Below are 14745 nucleotides of genomic sequence, written 5' to 3'. Positions count from 1 at the left end.
CGATCGTTCACGAACCCTTTTGATAAAGAATTTCATAATACAGCACATAAAGCTAAAATTAGTTGAAAAGTAACTAAAGAAACTGATATCAGCAGAAAAGCAGCTGAAAGGAGCATAAAAAAATGTAATTAGACAAAAGCACAAAAGGCGAAAATTAGCAAAAAAATTATCTAAATACAGCAGAAAAAAAGGCTTACCGTAATTTTTGCTGTATAAGTCAGTTTTTTTGCATAAATTAGCATGCCTGCAACTTGTACAGCAAAGCAACGTATTTATGTTTTTCCCCAGATTTACAATCCAATTTTTGGCCGAGATCTGACGATTTCATTCATTTTGACATGGAAAATATTGAACGCTACCATTTGCAGCCGCTAGAGGGCCCTTGAGTCATATGGCAAGCCAAGTGTTTCATTAATAGGTAAAAGTGGCTGTTAATGAGACACTTGGTTTGCCATACAGAGCCACCTTCGTCTCGCTCCAGGACTCCTGGAGCAAACATGAAATCAGCTGCATTTCACCGTGCCGCCCAGACAAAATGCAGCTGATTTGACCGTTAAAGTGCATTTATTAAGGAAAAGTTCAACAGAGACACACCTTTACTGTAATTTCCAGCAAATAAATAATTGTTTTTAAGTGTTTATCTTGTTAAATTCTTATTAAAGTCCTCCCGTTCACGCTCCCGCGGCTAATCGATTTTTGACACAACACCGGCCCACATTTCCAGATTGTCAGCGGTGACGCGTAACAAACGCGACGTGTCAGCGGTGATGCGACTTATACTGCGAAGCGACGTATTTATGTTTTTTCCCACTTTATTAGACATATTTGGACAGATGCGACTTATACGGCGGCAAGTACGGTAAATAATCATAAAAACGCCTAAAAAAAAAAGGTAGCTGAAAAAGCTAGAGAAGTCGAGAGGAGCATAAAAAGCTGAAATTAGCAGTAAGAAGCCGAGAGGTGCTGAACCAGAACAACAGCTGAAATGATCAGTAAAAGGTTGAAAACAGCACAAAGGCTTTGAGGAATGTGAGGTGATCCAGAAACATTCACAGAAATTGGCGTTAGCACGAACAGCTATGAAACTGTAAGACCACAGCAAGACATTTCTCCTGGCCTCGCTCCAACTAGTCATTTGCTCATAAACCCGGTCAGAATTAAACTCTTTTTCTTCAAAGTGACATTGGAAGAACCATCTACAACAGGTAAGATATTTGTCCATAATCTTTCCTCAGAGCCCCACATCAAAATATCTGAACTATATCAGAGGATTACTCACTGAGATCAAATTGCTGCAGATCAGTTTATCTTTTATTTTTACTTTATATTCTTTGTCAGTAGCAGAACAACTTTAAAACCCTACTGTCCTTATTTTAGACCCAATCATAAAACACCGACCTGTTCACATTTATCTCATTGCCGCTATCCCGTTTGTGAAACACCATGGTGTAGCGAGCTATGCCAGCAGGTGGTCGTAAGATCTTCATTTTCTGCAGCTCAACCCTGTCACAAAAAGCAAGGAGTAAATATTATTTATGTCTATGTGGAATGAAATGAAGCCCTTGTAATCTAACGTACTGTATCTTACCTGATGCGGAGGTCGTCATCTTCCCCTCCCCATCCCCAGTAATTGTTCGAGAATCCGTTCACTTGAAAAAACTGGTCTCGGGTCAGGGCAGTGACTCCCCCAAAGTATCCTTTGTAACGCAGCCTGTGGAGAAAACCAATAAAGAAATACTATTATTTATTTAAAATGTGGAACAAATCCTTAAAAGTTATGCCGTGCAAAATACGACCGTTCATTTGAGTTATGCACAAACTCCAGACTTGGACTATGTCACAAACTTACTTGTATCCTGTGACGTTGCGGCCAACCACCATGTGTTTCGGCTGCTTGTCGCAGATGTACAAGTTGTGATCATTTTCAGGAACCAGGTCCACGTCGTGGAAGACGAAACAGTCCCAGCTGAAGTCCTTTAGCGCCTCCAGGTAGCCAACATTCAGTAACTTTGCTCGATTAAAAATGGCATCACCGGCCTAACAACAGAAAACAAACTTTAATCTCCATATATGTATGAATACATGACATAATATATATGAATGTTTCTGTTCAGCGCCCTGAGATGACTTATGTTGTGACTTGGTGCTAAATAAAGAAAATGAATTGAATTGAATAAAAATAACTGGAGAAATTCCATTTCCTGTGAAAATGCTGTGTGAATGCTTATTGCTGAAGAATTTGCAGAAAACAGCTGAAATTAGCTAAAAACTTGCTGAATTGTAGCTGAAATGGAAGAACAAGCCTAAATTGGCAGACAAAGGCAGAAAGAGCCTGTTTGCTGAATTAGGTTTAAATAAGTAGAAATGAACACAGACATAAGTAAATTAGCTAAAAGAGTTGAAATTAGCAAAAAACAGCTGAATAGCTGAAAAGGTAGAAAAAGCTTAAACACCCAGAAAGAAGCAGAAAGAGCTGAAATGAGCTAAAAAATGTGGAATTAGCTGGAAAAGCTAAAATTAGCATAAAACAGCTAAATAGTAGCTGAAATTAGCAGGAAATGCTGAAATTAGCAGGAAAAAGCTGACAGGAGCATAACAAGCTGATATTAGCATAAAGAAATTAATTAGACTGTAAGTAGCAGAAATGACCACGTAAAACTTGAATTTATATGAAAAGAGCTGAAATTAGCTAATTCATGCTAAAAATGTGGCTGAAAATGTAGAACGAGCTTAAATTAGCAGAAGAAAGCAGAAAGCACACACATTTGCTCAATTAGGCTGAAAGAAGCAGCAATGAGTGCAAACAGTGGAAATTATATGAAAAAAGCTGAAATTAGCAAAAAAAACTGCTGAAAATAGCTAAAAAAACAGAAACATCTTAAATTGACAGGAAAAAGCGGAGAGAGCATGCTTTTGCTGAATTAGGCTGAAAAATGTTGAAATGAGTGCAAAAAAGTGGAATTAGCTGAAAAAGCTACAATTAGCATAAAAACAGCTAAATAGTAGCTGAAATAGCAGAAAAAGCTGAAACTAGCAGAAATAAGCTAAAAGTAGACTAATAAGCTGAAACTAGCAGAAATAAGCTAAAAGGAGCCTAATAAGCTGAAACTAGCAGAAATAAGCTAAAAGGAGCCTAATAAGCTGAAACTAGCAGAAATAAGCTAAAAGGAGCCTAATAAGCTGAAATTAGCAGAAACAAGTTATAAGAAGCATACAAATGCTGTAGGTAGCAGAACAATCCTGAAAGAAGCACAAAACAGCTGAAAGTAGCAGAAAAAAGTTTTAATTTGCACAAGGAAGCTGAAAGAAGCTGAAGCAGAACAAAATGTTAAAGGAGCAGTAAAAGGTTGTGAACACATCTAAAGATCTGATTTGAACTGTGAAAATCGCTGTAATGTCACTTGGTTGTTGACATGTGCTGCTATCCATGATGCTGATCCCATGCTGCTGATCATTTCATGTTGATGTGTTCATTAGTCCTCATCTGCTCACACAGACTCATGTTCGTGCTGCTGTTGTTTTGGTGCGTTGTTTTTGTACTGTTAGTGCTAAGTGTATTCTTATTTCATGACTCGGATCTTACTAATGCTTTTCTGTACAGTTTGTGTTTTGTTGGGATGTAACTGGGACCCTGTGTACATAGTTTGGTCCCACCTCATGTACCACATGTGGTGTGTATGACAAATAAATCTCTCTGAATCTCTGAATGTAAAATGAGCTCAATTATTTTCCTATGAGGAAAAAAAAGTGTCAGAAAAGGCTAAAAGCTAAAGTTGCCAAAAGTCTCCTGAACGAACCGAATGTTTTGATGTATGATTTGTTGAAATAGCACAAAAACTGTGGAAGGAGAAAGATGCTAAAAAACGTGCAGATGAAAATAGGCTCACAATAGTGTGACTGCTTCAGAAGTTGTTAAAAGCTCATTGTACGTTAAACTCTAATTTTGGACTCATTGCGTTTTAAAAGCAGGCGTGTATTCAGGGAAGAAGCAGAACAGTTACAATAAACTTGTGTTCTTGGTAATGAATAGCCAAAAGTTATTTAAAAAGTGCGTACAATAGTTTATAAGTTAATAAATAACTCTCCGCATGAGACTTTGAGGAAGGTTTATGTACTTATTCCTAATTAAACACAATAAAACCCAGATAAAACCCTCGGAACAGATAATAGAAACAAACAAAAAATGATTAAATGGAGCAAAACAAACAACCTTGATGGAAATGTAGTTAAAAGTATCTCAAATATATTCAGATAGTAATTACCCAACTCTAACCTGAAGCCAAAGCTTATTTGCATGTTTTTTAAAATATAATTTTATCACAGATAAGTCAACACGCTTTGAAGTTTCTTCTCGTGTGTAAGAAAATAATCTTTTGAGTTCTAAAGTATGTATTTGACAAGTACTTTTTAGTTTGTTTTAATGTTTCAAGGGAGAAAAATATCATTTTTAAATAACTATATATATTTTTTTTCGGATCTTTTTCTTAAGTACCGGTAGGTAAAAAAAAAAAAAAAAAAAGTTTCTCACCCGTTTGATACTGACAGAAATACAAAGAAATCACAGCTGTTCATTTTTTATTATTTACTTTCAAAACAAGCTGCCAGGTCATCAACAAACAACAAATGTTCTTCTTTATAGAATTGTTGTTGTACCTTGGAGCTCCTGGGAGCTTGAATTAGCCTGATTTGGTGAAGAGTAAAAAGAGAAAAACTTTGGATGTTCTCTGTCTGCTGGACCCAGTTCTGGACTACAGTCTGTGGGGGCAGCTGCTGCGGTCGTTATTACCATCAAGCTGCTGACTGGACCTGCTAACAAGATCCTCCAAACATCTACATGCACATGCAGTACGGACCCATTTGGTTCCACAGGGAAACCTGGGATGTTCTCTGTCTGCTGGACCCAGTTCTGGACTGTGGTCTGTGAGAGCAGCTGCTGTAGTCCTTATTACCATCAAGCTGCTAACCGGACCTGCTAACAAGACCACACCGCTAACAGAACAGAACCATGATGTTGAAAAAACCTCACTGCTAACCAAACCACGCTGTAGATCCAACAATTTTCAGTCAGGTCATCTGGACAGTTTTACTTTTTGTGCTGAAACGTTTCACCTTCCATCCAGAAGGCTTCATCAGTCAAGGAAACACACCACAAAACTGATTCTTCCCCCAAACAGCTTACTCCACAGTGGAACAAACCAGTTAAGTTGGTGCTAAGACGGTGTCTTTGGCACGCCCCCTCTTCCGGTGCCGGCCCTCTCCCTCGTCGACAGTCATGTCAAACTGGTTCAAAACCAACAAAGTCCATGCTCAGTAATCCAGGTATACAATCCAACAATTTTCAGTCAGGTCATCTGGACAGTTTCTTTTTTTTTTTTTGTGCTGTAGATGTATCTCTTGTTCAACTTTGATGTCTTGTTTTTAGTAATTTGGTAGTACTTCTTAGTATGAATTTAGTAATTTAGTATTTTTTTTAGTATTTTAGTAGTACTTCTTAGTATGCATTTAGTAATTTAGTAATTTTTTTAGTATTTTAGTAGTACTTCTTAGTATGCATTTAGTAATTTAGTAATTTTTTTAGTATTTTAGTAGTACTTCTTAGTATGCGTTTAGTAATTTAGTAATTTTTTTAGTTTGCTTGTAGTAAATTGGTAATTTTTTTAGTTTGTTTTTAGTATTTTAGTAGTATTTTTTAGTATGTGTTTAGAATTTTAGTAGTATTTTTTAGTATGGTTTAATATTTTAGTAGTAGTTCTTTGTATGCATTTAGTAATTTAGTAATTTTTTTAGTTTGTTTGAAGTAAATTAGTAATTTTTTTAGTTTGTTTTTAGTATTTTAGTAGTATTTTTTAGTATGTGTTTAGAATTTTAGTAGTATTTTTTAGTATGTTTTAATATTTTAGTAGTAGTTCTTAGTATGCATTTAGTAATTTAGTAATTTTTTTAGTTTGTTTTTAGTAAATTAGTCATTTTTTTAGTACGTGTTTAGTATTTTAGTAGTACTTTTTAGTATGTTTTAATATTTAAGTAGTATTTTTGCTGCATGCTTTGATATTTTTTGTTGTTTGTTTTTATTGTCGAGTCGAGATGGTTCTTCTCGTTCTAAGCATGTCGTTGCATTGTTGACCTTGTGTTGATTTTCCATATGACAAATAAACCGAACCTACCCTAGGACCAATTGTGGTTTTCCCACTTTATCAGATCATCTTATATAGTGACTTATTACAGGATCAAAATGTGACTAAACTTTGGAATGCCACCTTGACAAACCAGTTCTGCTGCGCCCTGACTCCGCACATCAATAGTCCATTGTGCCGAGAACTACCTGGTGGATGACGTAAATGGCGTAGTGTAGCTGCTGCCTCTGCAGGAAGGGGAGCAGGTGGTGTAAGAGGTAGAGGAGGTGCCTCTCTCGGTTGCGGTGAGGGATGAGGATGGCCACGCTTTGCCTCGCGGTGCAGTCTGAAGGCTCGTACTCTCCTTCGCTCATTCTCTTGTTTTCCTTCTCGACATCCTTCAATTGTAGCGAGGATGCAAAGGTTAGAGGAACAACTCCCTCTGAGGAAAAAAACATTGGGAAGTTGAATCATTTGTCCGAGTCTAAAGGAAGTTTTCTGTAACCGTTTTATACTCGACGTAAACACCAGGAGACGCACTAAAAGTTAAGCAAACTAAAACAGATGACATGCACAGCAGAAGAGTTTAAAGTGACAGTCCGGAGGCTTTAAAACGAGGTTCTGTGGAAAGTTAACAATTAAATCTTTACTTAAATGGCTCTTTGAACATCCGCAGTCCTCAGAAAGAGAATAATTCTGAAGAGGTAAAGGCTAGTCCAAGACCAAAGAGGCAGCGTAAAGGTTTCTAAAAGAGCCGATACGGCTCGTTTTAAAATGGCAGCGAGCCACTTCGATCTTGGCCCCGCTCTGACTAGCCATTAGCTCGTCGATCCAATCAGAATTAAACGATCTATTTAAACTGAGGTTGTTCAGAGTCATCTTCAACAAGTAAGATATTAAATGTTCAACCTTTCCTCAGTACACCACTTCAAACGAGCTGAATAATCACTTGGAGTCCAGTCCTGGTCCTCGAGGGTCATTGCCCTGCAGCTTTCAGAGGGTTCTCTGCTCCAACATGCCCGACTTTTTATTCAACCTTTATTGATACAGGTTAGTCTCACTGAGTCACCAGGACTCATATTCAAGAGAGACCTGCTTTAGACAGACAACAGATTTAGATTTTATCTTTAATGGCCTCTAACCAGCACATTTCACCAGTTTGGTCCTCCCTTCACTGGCTCCCTGTACATCAGAAATGATTTTAAAACTCCACTGTTGACCTTTAAGTGCATTAACGACCTTGCACCCTCATCCCTCTCTGACCTACTTCAACCTGTTCCTTCTGGACCATTGAGATCATCAGACCAGCTGCTTCTGGTTGTACCAAAAACCAGGATGAAGCTCAGAGGAGATTGGGCCTTTCCAGTCATGGGCCTTAAACTCTGGAACAATCTGCCCCTCGACATCAGACAGGCCCTTTAGTAACAGCAGCTGGTTTAAATGTGCTTTATAAATAAATTTGACTCGACTCCAATGACTTGAGTGAACAGGGGATTAATAAACTTCTGTCCAACTTTAAGAGGTAATTCGGTCACTGAATCAGGTGCTGGAGCAGAGAAACAAGTAAAACATGCAGGGTAGTGGCCCTCGAGGACCAGGACTGGGCACCTCCCCGGCCACAACTGCATGTTTCAACTGTTTTAAACAATAAACTACACATAAAAAAAAAAATAAAAATCCTTACAAAAGTGCTAAGATTGAGACAACACGTTCTCTACTCAATAATCCCTGTACTTCTGCCCCATTCTTTTTCCTAACTGTTGATTTATGGTCTCAATCCCATTGAGCTTCGGCTAACATGAGCTCTACAAGCAGGTAACTTATAATAAATGGTCTGTGCAAAACATCTCTTCACCGTAGCTAAAGTTTACAAAGAGCTTCTCGGTGGATTTCTTATTCAAACAGAAAGAAGCTGCTGTTCAAGCGGGACTAACTTGGAGAGCAGGATCTTGGGCAAAGTTATCTTAACTACAAATAAGACGTTGGACTGGACCAAAAGCTTTGCAGTTGTGTTCTAAACAAGCAAATGGACCCGAGGAGTCCATCTGCGGACGCCCAAAAGCTACAACCGTGACGGTAAAACAAACTCGAAGCTTTACATGAAGGAAAACCTGACGCATTAGGGATTATGTACATTCTGCCGGCATAATCTACGCTTGTATTCTAAGAATAACCAGCAGTTCAGCGCGCCGTGTTCATTTAGACGTTCATCTTCTTAACGTTAGTGTTTACTTACGGAGCAGCTGAGACTCCTCTGGGCATTGAGCCTTTTGTGCTGCGGCTTTCAGACGAGTGGGTTCTGCAGTCCACGGGTCCGGACCTCCTCGGAGGAGAGTTTCTGTCGCGACGGAGTCGCCCGGATTAGATTTGACCGTTTCACCAGGAAACATGGCTATCCACGCCAGCACCGACAGCGACACAACGAACAGCAGAAAATACTTGCTCCTGCACATAACCTTGTTGATAATCGAACAGAAGCCCATGGTTAGGTTGTTCTTTTTTCTTTTTCCAGAAGCGACAACGGTCAAAATAATTGTTTATGTTGTTCGGTGAAGTTGGAGATGTTTCATCCGAGCCGTGTTTGTAGATTAAAAAAATAAAAGCAGTACGTCAGCCGCAGAATAAGTGACCAATCGTCCCATGGCGGTGCCACGTGCTGCGTTACTGCAGAACAAATCAACTATTCGGCTGTTTTGTTGTGGATTAATAAAGAAGTCCCATGCTGGAAATTAGAAATCCATTCTCCTGCGACGAAGCCGAAACGTGACCCCACCAGCAACTGGAAACAGATTACGAGAAAAGAAAAGTGACTAACAAGCAAGGACACATTTGTATGACACACACACACACACAGGTAAAAACTTGATTTGCAAAAAATTAGAACAACAAAAGAAATTGCATTTCCCGCAAAAATGCAGTGTGAATGCTTATTGCTGAAGAACTTGCTGAAAAATAGCTGAAATTAGCTAAAACGTGCTGAAATGTAGCTGAAATGCAAGAACAAGCCCACGTTAACAGAAGAAAACAGAAAGAACATAGACTTGCTGAAATTGGTTTAAATAAGCAGAAATGAGCACAATTTGAAAATGAGCTTAAAACAATCTGAAATTAGCCAAACATAGCTGAAAAGGCAAAAAGAAGCTTAAACTACCAGAAGGAAGTTGAGAGAGCACAACTGTGCCCAATTAGGCTGAATCAAGCAGAAATTAGCAAAAAAAAATTATCTGAAAAAAGTAGAAATGCGTTACAAAAACAGCTGAATAATAGCTAAAAAAGCAGAAAGAAGCTTAAATTAGCAGACTGAAGTAGAAAGAGACATTTTTGCTGAACTAGGCTGAAAAATGTTTAAATGAGTGCTAAAAAATGTGGAATTAGCGTAAGAAGCTCAAATGAACATAAAACAGCTAAATAGAAGCTGAAATAGTTGAAACGTTCATAAATAAACTGAAACGAGCATTTCAAGCTTAAATTAAAGCACACAAATGTAAGAAGAATAAAGCAGCACAAAAGAGCAGAAAAAAACAGCTTAAATTAGCTGAAAGTAGCTTAATTAATTAAAAAAAAAAAAAAAATTTGCACAAGGAAGCTGAAAGAAGCTGAACCAGAACAAATTGCGAAAGGAGCAGTAAAAGGTTGTGAACAGATCTAAAGATCTGAAGGATGGAAAATGAGCTCAGTTCATTTTCTATGAGGAAAAAAGTGGCAGAAAAGGCTAAATATCTCAAAAAGCTAAAGTTGCGCCAGTACCAACAGTCCTAGCACCGTTCTCCTGAACGAGCTGAACGTTTGGATGTGATTTGTTGAAACGGCACAAAAAATGAGAAAGATGCTGAAAAACGTACGGATGAGAAGCGGATCCCAATCGTTTGTTTGATCAGATTTAAGCGTCGAAGCATCTCTTTGCTTTTCTTACATCACATCCTGCTCGGCGACTGGTTAACGCCACGTCTGGGAGCCGTCTAGTTCCTGTTGGGGAACATTACTTTCTGTTTGTTCGCTCTTTTCAAGTCACAAATCATTTCGTAACATCTATTATTGCTACCTCCTCTACAGCATGGAGTTTTAGTTCAGGGGACCCAGTTTGCTGTCCTACACCAGTAGACCTGCTCAGCTGATGGCGTGTTTATCTGCACGCGGGACTGAGATCGAACTCTCCAGATGGATTTGAGCTGCAGGTCTGAAAACTCCTGCTTCAAGACGTCCACGTTTCGTGCAGCATCCCCATCAGAGCCAGGTCCGCACAGAATATTCAGCACGCGTGGGATCTACTGGAGCCTGGGTGTGTCACAAGGACTCGCTGAACTTGAATTGGAGCTGCACTTGACTGGAACAGAGAAACATTTCAGACATGCAGGAGAGCAGGTCATGAGTAACACATAAAGTATCTTATCAAAGTACTCAAGCTCCACCAGCCCTTATCTCGTCCACCACCATGCTGAGCTGCAACATGTGCATGTCTGTGATATCCTCCTGAGGTCTTGTGGACATTAATGTGAACTGAAGGACAAACTGTTCATCACTTGATTTCATAATCAATAACTGTCTTTAATCACAGTGACACTTCAAAATAAAAGCTCTCTCCATCTTTCACTGATTTTTTACTATTCTGAGCTGAAGATTGACCCCGAACTGCTCAAATTAGTGGGGAATCCCTGGGGCTCGAGCCAATTCGATTTGAAACACAACTATCACACATTGCAACATGCAGAAAACACAACGAAGACGTCTAACCCCATCGCGAAGCTCGATTTTGATTTGCGCATCTTCCGCGTGTTTCTGGGAGGAAGAGCCGAGCGGACGTGGACGATCAAAATGTTCGCACAATAAATGTTTTTAACAACGATGGGACTGATGTGTTACCTTTACATCGCAAGCGTCTTCTTCCTTTGTCGTTTAGTGTGTTTGAGAAGAGAAGTTAGCAGCAGCCGTGCTCGGACGCGCTCCTCTAGCTAGCGAAGGCGGAAGTTACGACACAACCGTGTTTTAAAAGTTTTATCAGAATAACAGCAGCTACGTAAAGGTTGGCATCGTCTTCAGGAACAAACCCGTTTAGTTTACATATTTCATGCTAACAGACTGGATGGCATCTCTACCTACAACAACGTGTCAAGTCAACAAACCCGCACACGGACTTCCGCTTACGGTATTTTCACAATAAAAACTTGATTTTTTATTTTTTTTTCAAAACCAAGAAAATGTCAACAAAGTCCATGCTCAATAATCCAGGTACACAATCCAACATTTTTCAGTCAGGTCATCTGGACAGTTTCTTTTTTTTTTTTCTTTTTTTTTTTTGTGCTGAAACGTTTCACCTTCGATCCAGAAGGCTTCATCAGTCAAGGAAACACACAACAAAACTGATTCTTCCACCAACAGCTTACACCAATGTGGAACAAACCAGTTCTGCTTGCGATAAGATGGTCTCTTTGGTACGCCCCCTCCTCCATTGCCGGCCCTCTTCCTTGTTGACAGTCTTGTCAAACTGGTTGAAAACAACAAAGTCCATGCTCAATAATCCAGGTATACAATGATGAAGCCGTCCGGACCGAAGGCGAAACGTTTCAGCACAAAAAAAGAAACTGTCCAGATGACCTGACTGAAAAATGTTGCAAGAAAATGACAGTTCGCTTCAACCTTTATTTATCCAGGTTAGCCTCATTGAGCCACGGGGACTCATTTACGAGAGAGACCTGTTCCAGACAGAACATATAAAGTACAGACAACAATAAGTAAGCTTAAACAATAATAATAAACTACAGTAAAAATGCAGTTAAAATAAAAGTAGTCGTATAAAACAATAAATCAGGGTGCAGTAAAACAGGGTGAAATACTAAAAACAAGAACATATTTGCTATGATGTATCTATTGACCTTATCAAATGTTTAAGATCCCCTAAATAAATAAGGTGGACAGCTTCACTTCTTGTTGCAAGGTGTTCCAGGTTACAGGAACAGAGTAAGAAAATGACTTTTTGCCAAGTTCAGTCCACACTGAGGGAACGCTGCAGGTAATGAAGGCCTGAGAGCGCACGCTGTAACTGCACTGACGACGTGACATGTGGGAGGAGATATAAGAAGGCAGCAGACCAAGGAGTGATTATAGGTGAAAATGAACCAGTGTATGAGCCTACGTGTAGATGATGATGACCAGCTGACCAAAGAGTACAGGGTGCAGTGATGGGCACGGTCAGTAGTTTCAACGAGTTATGAATCTTAGCTCACCATAGACAGCATCCAACATCTGCAAGGAGCTGGCAGGGGCATTCATGTAAACAATGTCATGGTCAATGGTCGGTAGGAAAGTAGCAGCTAGGCGTTTCCTGGCATTCAGAGTTAAGAAATATGTATTTCTGAAAAAGAACCCCAGTTTTAATTTCAGTTTCTTTATCAAATTGTCAATATGTGGTTTAAAAGAGAGATGTGCATCCACCAAAACTCCCAAGTATTTGTAAGAATCCACAAACTCAATAGGAACGCCATGCATGGATGAGCTAGGAGGAAGTCAATTTTATTTATATAGCACCTTTTATAAGTCAGAAACAACAAAGTGTTTTACAGAATACAAGACATAAAAGCACAAGATAAAAGATAAAAACACAAAAGATAAAACAATATGCGTATGACATGAGACAAAATTAGAAGCCAATTTGAACAAATGTGTCTTCAGCTGCTTTTTAAAAGTATTAAGAGAATCAAGGCAGTGTAAAGTCAGAGGCAATGCTTTCCACAGTCTGGGGGCCACAGCCCTAAAACCTTTATCCCCTCTGGTCTTAAAATGAGTCCATGGGACCATTAACAGCCTTTGACTGGAAGATCTGAGGCTCCGAGAAGAGGAGTAAGGCTCTAAAAGGTCAGAAATATAGACTGGGGCTTGACCACTCAGGGCTCTAAAAGTAAGAACTAACATTTTAAAATTAATTCTAAAATGTACCAGTAGCCAATGTAAAGAGATTAAATCTGGCGTTTCTACTTTGGGAGGAAGAGTTGCTGGCACCAACTTTCTGTTTGAAAACATCCCTTTGGTTTTATCAGCATTTAGCACCAGTTTGAGATGGAATAATTAGTCAGACTGAATGATGTCAAATGAAGCTGGACAACCTCGGCAACTGTGTGAGCTCAGCAATAAACAACTGTATCATCGGCATAGAGATGCAAGGAGGCGTCAGGAATGTTCTGACCCGCATTACTTTTAAATTGTAAAAAGAGTGGAACCTAAAACTGAGCTTTGTGGCACACCATAGTGACCGTAGATAGATGAAGTAGGTCGAACACAAAACGAACAAGTTTCAAGAAATACAATGAGAATGTAACAATTTTTATCTTTTAACTATGATATGTGACATCAAGAGCAATGATCTCCTTCCCTGAATCATTCTATTTGTTAGATATATTACGATAGTTGCCAAAGATCGACACTTTCTTCTTCTTGTTCTCCTTCTTTTGGCTGTTCTTTTCCTCAGGGGTCACCACAGTTTACCAACTCACACGAAGACTTTCAACACTGTATTCACCAAAAATAAAACTTATATTCTCATATTTTTCTTTCTTTCTTTTGTTTCCAACCAGTTTGACAAGACTGTTAACAAGGAAGAGGGCCGGCAATGGAGGAGAGGGCGTACCAAAGAGACCATCTTATCACAAGCAGAACTGGCTTGTTCCACTTTGGAGTAAGCTGTTGGAGGAAGAATCAGTTTTGTTGTGCGTTTCCTTGACTGATGAAGCCTTCTGGATTGAAGGCGAAACATTTAAGCACACACACAAAAAAAAGAAACTGTCCAGATGACCTGATTGAAAAATGTTGGATTTTTCTTTGGGATTCACGCGCTGCACGCAGCATCGCTTTTATTTTGAAGGCCACTTTTGCGCAAAGCATTTGTCAACTTTACTTCCGGTCCAAGATTTTCAAAATATCTGTAAAAGTTGCGCACAACTATAGACGAAAAAATAAAAACTAAGAAAGAACTAAATCAAATGAGGACGTGCCGTTAAAAAACACATTATTGTAACACGCTGGTGAAGATGTTCAGTCATCCAGGATTTGATCAGTTATAAAAAAAAAACATTGAAAAACAAACGGCTGGTCTATTCTGAAGCTGAAACGTTTCACCTTCCATCCAGAAGGCTTCATCAGTCAAGGAAACACACAACAAAACTGATTCTTCTCCCCCCCCCAACAGCTTACTCCAAAGTGGAACCAAAAAAAAAAGAAACTGTCCAGATGACCTGACTGAAAAATGTTGTCTTGTATACCTGGATGACTGAGCATGGACTTTGTTGTTCTGATCTAATGTGTCCTGTAAACTTCAACGTTGAGGCTCCATCTCTTGTAGTCCAGAAAAACCATTTTGTTGGCGTTGACTCTGGTGAACTTGATGTTGTGGAAAATGCGTTTTATCTGTGGGTGAGGGGTTATCTCAGATTACTTGTGTTTACTTTTTGCTCATGTGCACATAATCGAGTGGTCTAATTTCATTAAAGTGTAACCAGAACACAACTGTTTTCCGATAACTTTTGTTTTGTCACTCATTTGCATTCATATAACATATGTGATAATTTTGTCAACAGGTCTTTCAAATAGTTACCACGCAGATACACTCCAACCTTTAGTTTTTATTGTATAGATTACATTTTTG

The 14745-nt window shown here is 39.0% G+C and overlaps 1 protein-coding gene across 1 annotated transcript; it reads right to left on the bottom strand.

Moving 5' to 3' along the window:
* Positions 1-1398: 1398 nt before the first annotated feature.
* b4galt4 (UDP-Gal:betaGlcNAc beta 1,4- galactosyltransferase, polypeptide 4) lies at positions 1399-8596 on the bottom strand (the record flags this gene model as incomplete). The annotated part of the gene is given in 5 exon segments (XM_037687574.1): positions 1399-1503; positions 1589-1711; positions 1850-2037; positions 6323-6555; positions 8350-8596. Coding segments are annotated over 5 exon segments (896 nt in total), but the record flags the coding sequence as incomplete, so codon positions are not given.
* Positions 8597-14745: the final 6149 nt, after the last annotated feature.

The sequence above is a fragment of the Nematolebias whitei genome, chromosome 14, assembly GCF_014905685.2.
Source record: "Nematolebias whitei isolate Nwh7 chromosome 14, NemWhi1, whole genome shotgun sequence".
NCBI lineage: Eukaryota > Metazoa > Chordata > Actinopteri > Cyprinodontiformes > Rivulidae > Nematolebias > Nematolebias whitei.
This window is presented reverse-complemented; position numbering and strand designations above follow the sequence as displayed.